General features: G+C 41.2%; 1 protein-coding gene across 1 annotated transcript in view; it reads right to left on the bottom strand.

Annotated features, from left to right (window-relative positions):
- TIMMDC1 (translocase of inner mitochondrial membrane domain containing 1) overlaps nt 1-6,158 on the bottom strand; it is a 16,074-nt gene that overhangs the window by 1,540 nt on the left and 8,376 nt on the right. Inside the window, exons 4-6 of the mRNA XM_025198182.1 lie at nt 2,714-2,781; nt 1,802-1,874; nt 1-25 (exon numbers count right to left, since the gene is read on the bottom strand). The exon at nt 1-25 is cut by the window's left edge and continues 104 nt beyond it. Coding sequence (XP_025053967.1) covers nt 1-25; nt 1,802-1,874; nt 2,714-2,781 — 166 coding nt within the window. The remainder of the gene's footprint in view (nt 26-1,801; nt 1,875-2,713; nt 2,782-6,158) is intronic.

Below are 6,158 nucleotides of genomic sequence, written 5' to 3'. Positions count from 1 at the left end.
TAGAATGCAGAGGAGACAGTGGAAGCTACAAGCAAGTTCATCAAGAGTACACAAATAGCAGCAGCTTACTGGCAACAGAGAAAGAGGTGTGCGGGGGCCAGCCATTGATCACCGACGCATAACCACCACTAATGTTCATACCAGTTTGTTGTCTAAGCCATTTCCTTTCTAGTAACAGCTACCAAATGAAGCTCAAGGAACACAGTGCCTTCCTTTTCATCTGCAGTGCTTTGTGGACACTCATTAAGATTCATCACTGACCAAGGTAGGTCAACGTTATCAATATTTTACAACTAAGGAAAAAGGCAAAGAGAAGCTACAGGCTGGATGCAGGCTTCAATACCTAACTGCCCCATAGGCACCTATGCCCAAATTTAGATCCTTAAACCCTCTACCACCCCCCACGCCCATTAATTTCCTTCTAACTATGGAAGTGCCTTGTCTTCTTCCAGTCAAGCTCCTGAAGTATTTGGATCTGGGAAGACCCAGAGCTCCCTGTCTCAACAGTGCTGAGCAGGGGGCATTTACTCAGGCCTATGTCCTGCCAGGGTCCCCAAAGCAGGTGCTCCTCCACCTTTCCATCCTGCAAGGTCCTAGCTAAAAAGCATTCTCTGAGCACACCCCAGGACTGGACTGCAACAAAGGGCCAGTGGAGATAAGGAAGGAAACGCTAGATGAGTGCCCTGAAAACACACACACCATTTCTTTCTGGCCCAATGAACAGTTCCTTTAAATTGTATCAGCTTTAAAAGGAGGGATGAGAAAAGCCTTCCTCAGAACACCCCATACACTGGAGCCTGGGGAAACAGGCAGCAGGCTGGAATGCAATCATGCAGAGAAAGGAACAGAATATTGGGCAAGTGTTCCTGCCTCCTAGCTATGAAATACCGGGAGAGACACAACCATGACCTCCTACTCCAACACCTGCTAGTCTTATTCCTGGAGTGCAGGGTTGTGACTCTTGAGCAGAGATAGATGCCTCCTCACAGCGCAAGTCTCTAAGTCCTTGAGTGGAATAGGTCTGAAGACACACCCCTCTCCTCAGCACTTCCTAACAGCAAGCTTAGACAGCTGCTGGTTCAGTGTGCCGGCTTTTGCGGATGCCACATTTAGGTGCACGTATTTTATGCAGCCAGGATCTCTCACAGTACATAACTTGAGGCCAAGGATTCTATTTTCCCCTTACTGCCTAGAAATTAGCCATGCATTGCTCAGAGCACTGCAATGCCTTTGTGGACCTACCCCTCAGTGACTCGACCAACCAGCTACATGGGGAGCCAATGCTGAAGCTGAGAAGGAAGCCAGGATTCCTAGTTCATCTCCAGCTCTCGACATCAATCAACACAACTCCTTAAGTACATGCTTCATCTTTCAATTCTGGCTAACTGTTCTGAGATGCAGAGCGGAGCATAAAGTGGGATGGTCATGATTATGAAACTACAGATGCAAGTATAATTGCTTTCCTGTTTTAATACCATTAAAACAGTACTAACTGAAAAGGTTCAAGCAAGGAATCTACACTTATTCAGCCATTGCTGAGAAAATAGTGATGTGTAAAGCACAGGGTAAAAAAAAAAAAAAAAAAAAAAAAAAAAAAAAAAAAAAACACGGATGGGGGGGCTAAGAAAGAAATCATAATCCCAGAAGGGATCAACAAGTCAAGCAGGGGTGAGGGTGAGCAGTTTTATGTAGCCACTTCTATGATTCAAGGTTTGGTTTGTGAGGTCATCAACACACACTAGCTAAAGTATGTAATTCTGAATTTGGTCATAAATATGCCACGTGTGTAACTTACCATAACAGTGCCCCAAAGATGCCGCCCACTGCCAGGCCACGCAGGCCCAAATGCATTCTGAACAGGCTTCCTGTAAGGGCTAAGATACACAAATACTTGTCAAAGCTAAGGCCAGCAATGGTTCAATCAATCTAAAGGGCCAAATCAACTCAGGCAAGACTGAAAGGCAGCTGGGCTCCTGCTGACACACTTCCAGTATGGACTAGGATGGGGCCAAACTAATATGTTTGCTTTTTTTAAGAGAAAAAAAATCTGTAATTTCTATGGTACTAAACATAATACAAGATTTTCTGCTGCTCTTAAAGACTCCCAAAGAGCTCTAAGAATTAAATACAAGAACCCTCAGGTCCACCCACCTCTGTAATAGACCTTCCCTAGAGTACACCACACAATTTGTTCAACAGCAACCAATAACACTGTCTAACAGTTAAAGTGAGTGAGGAATAGAAACGTGTCTAACTAGAAGGGCAATATCCGCTTGTGTAAAGATACAAAGCAGGATCCTTTAGATATGTTGCATAGAGCAAACATTGTAAACAGCAGTATTAGGTGGCAATGAAGAGAAGGAAGGAGGTATTACCCACACATGACTGGAGTTCTAAAGCTCATTTTCATTTTTGTTTAAAAAATGAGTTAGGCGTGTATCCTTGAAACAAACTCCCCATGCATCTTTCACCAAAGAAATACATCAAGTTTCCAAAAATTAACTGAGGCCCACAACTCCCCAGTGGGTTAGGAAAACGTCACTGCCTCTCTATTACAGAAGCATGGTAAGGTTAAATAATAATTAAGTAAGGTCACAAAGTGAGTCAGTAGTAGGATAGGAAATGGAACCTAGAGCCCCAACTCCCAGTGGTCTGCTGTAATCAAAGGCTGCACTCATAAACCAAACAGAATATGAAAATTAAGTAATCTCACCTCCTGCTGCAACATAATGACTGAGGCTGACTTTATCATAGTACAAAGACAGGCCAGTGCTTGCTGTGCTGAAACGATGGGGCACAAACAAGTTAACAAACAAGAATTGACAGAGACAGCAATATCAAACCCACATAACAGGTTCATTGAACAATGGGGAGCTAACATGTTGGCCCACAGCATGCTCCCTGTTGTCTTTCTGTGCAGCACATGCAGAGCAGCCGCAAATGCTTTGACCCCAAAAGTCTTATTGAATGTTGCAGTGCAGCCAATATGGGGAAGCAGCATGGTCTATTTGTAATTTTATAACCAAAAAACCTCCCAAATTTTTCAGCCATATTTAAGAAATTATATGAAGTTTGCAGTCAGCAAGTGAGGTCTGAATGTGAAGTTACCCATCTTAATAGCATGTCTTTATCACTTCCCAGATGCTCACGTTAGAGCTGGCCAAGTGGTATACCCAGTGGGCTTGTCTACACATGCATTAATGCGCTGTAGTTAATATGCATTAAATCTAATACCTCCAGGCACCTATACACAAATACAGAGGCTGCTCTGATGTGCTAGAATTCCAACACGTCGGAGCAGACTCAATTAACTGAGTCTGCTGAAGCACAGCAACTACTGCGCTCCAGCAGCCTCCTGCATCTCATGCATCAGTGTCCCCAGGTTTAAAAATGGCAGTGGGGGGTACTTGAACTAAAGCTTATTTGACCAGCTTTAGTTCAAGCGCTCCTGCTGCCGCTTTTAAGTCTGTGGATGCTGATACATGGGCAGCATTTTAATTAGAGCAGCTCTTGGAGCAGCTCTAGTTAAAGCACTTACCTGCACACCCTGAAGCATGTGTAAAAGTGCCCTCTATTGTGAGGTACTAGGAAAATGTGCATTAGCCAGGCTTATTGCACATTAACTAAAGTGAATGCTTTTTAAGTAACAATGCGCATTAGCCTCTTTTAATGTGCATTAAGTAAAAAGCATGTTTTTGTGACACTTTAATGCACATTAAAATAGGCTACTGAGCATTAAAGCGCACACGTAGATGTGTCCTCCATTGTGAGGTACTATGAAAATGTGCATTAGCCTGTCTTAATGTGCAATAACTAAAGAGCATGGTTATTTAGTGACGCTTAATAAGCATTCGCCTATTTTAATGCACATTAACTAAATGGCACATTTTTAGTGACACTTAAATGCACATTAAAATAGACTAACACGCATTAAAGTGCATGTGTAGATGCACCCAGTGTCTCTAACTTCTGGGTGAGGATAAAACACAAACTTTCTTGTTTTAATAGCTTGTTAGGTTTAAAATTGGGAAGAAGGGAAGGCAGAAGAAATGTTGTATTTGGGTTCTTAAAACACATTTGAAATGATATCTCAAAATTTCATGCCCCAAATAACTACAAAATAGTTAAAATATATCACATGGGCTTTTTTAAAAAGCTAGAGTAAGAGAAAATGATTAAAGAAAAAAAGATACATCACACCAAACAGTGGGGGAGAAGTCTGGTGGAAAGCCACAAGGACATGCATGAGGTCCAGCATAATTCAACGTAAGCAAAATTCTAGGAGAGGAAGCAGACAGTACGTCAATGACATCTGAAAAAAGCCCTGAACTGGGAAGAGCCCCCAAAACCAATCATATCAAGGAGGAAATATAAAAAGGAAGATAGGCAGAAAAACAAAACTGGCTTTTACTGGGAAATAATCCTAATTATTGCCATGAGTAAGATACAATCCAAAATGCAGTGAAGGGGAGAGAGAACTTTGAAACAGTAGTACTAACAGAGACTTCAGAATGATAATGGGAAGCAAAACAGATAGGATCTTATGGTGCAATATGTTTGCAGACAAACTTGAAAAGCAAGGCAGCCATGCTCCTGCTCTTGTAAGCCTTTGGTGGACCACAGCCTAGAAACTACATTCAGGTATGGAAACTACACTACTAGTTAAGATATTGACAGACCAGGAAAAAAAATCAAATTAAGAAATGTAGCAAAAATGATCAGCAGGAGTATTTATGGGAGAAAAATGTAAAGGACTAAATACATAATATCACCAGCATGACCAACCAGTGACTACAGGAAAATTGTCTGTTTTGAAGTAAATGCCCAACATGGAGTAGAATTATTTTGGAGTGGTCAAATGGGGTACACATTAGGAGTAACAAGACACAATTCTGCAGAGGAAATTTTAGCCTGGGCAAGAAGGAAATGTAACAGATGAAAGATTCTGACAGTCTCCCAAGGAAATGCTGAATGCACCACTGTTTCAGACAGTGAAATAAGGCACCGAAGCACTACAAGTGTAGAAGGAAGCCCTCTGGCCAATACAGGCATGGACTAGATGCAACCAAACAGGCCTGCTCTAGTTCCATTTTTTTAATTTTGTATTGATATTTATACATCCAGATAAGTGCAATATAATAGTAAACACTTTATAATGATTACATGTCTTTATGCAGTGTCAAGATAGACTTGCTATTAATATAATGAATCAAGCAATAGAGAATTATTAGCAATTTCTTCTGCAATTATCAGCACACCCTAGGGTTATATATTCAGTCAGTCCCTAATCCTAACATGCAAGCATATGCATTAGTCCTCCCATCATCAAAAGATGATTACTCAACATTGAAAAAGTGGGTAGGTGTTGTTATCACATTAATACATCCTGAAAGCAGAATACAGAGGGTTAGTCCTTATTCTGCTTAGGTAACTATGATATCAATCCTTAAGAGAGATAAGACAGCACCCTAAACTCATGGCAGGATTTAAAAAAATAATTTTCATATATAGATTAGATACATAAGCCATTTTTAAGATGCATGTGTAGAATTCAAAAGTCAATGAAAACTGATTTGTGTTTAATGCTTTTAAAATTCAGGTCCCAACTACAATTTTGAGACCTGTAGGGACCCATTTTTGAAAACACTGACCTTGCTCTACAACTATGCAAGATCTCACATCCGGGTCTGGATTAGTTCTCTCTCCCTTGATCACCCACTCCTGAGTTTTAATATTTACAAAGCCTCGCACCATATTTTCACTATGTTATTTAAAACTGTATTTAATCAATCAATCTCATGATTCAGGGCTTCTATCAATCACCAGCAGGGCCCAGAAGGATTTTTCCTCCTTGGAGGTATAACTCTTAGCCTTTTTCCCCCCTAAACCTTCCTCTGAAATATCAGAAATTAACCACAACTAGGGATGGGAGACCAGGGGAACTAGCACTCCTAATAATACTAAGAATGCTTTCAGGTGTCTTGCTCATATGCTGAGAGTTAAACCATCCTACAACAGTCCCCTTTTCCACACCGTTCAGGTGCTGGGGTGGGTGATCATTTCAGTCTGTGGTTCTATAAACATCTAGGACTATCCTTTTAGGGTTAGAGAAGAAGGGAGCCAAGAAGAGACTTGGGAGTTGCAGTGTAGCTAAGAGG

Source organism: Alligator sinensis, unplaced genomic scaffold (assembly GCF_000455745.1).
Source record: "Alligator sinensis unplaced genomic scaffold, ASM45574v1 scaffold19_1, whole genome shotgun sequence".
NCBI lineage: Eukaryota > Metazoa > Chordata > Crocodylia > Alligatoridae > Alligator > Alligator sinensis.
Note: the sequence above shows the minus strand (reverse complement) of the source record. Positions and strands in the feature narration are given on the sequence as shown.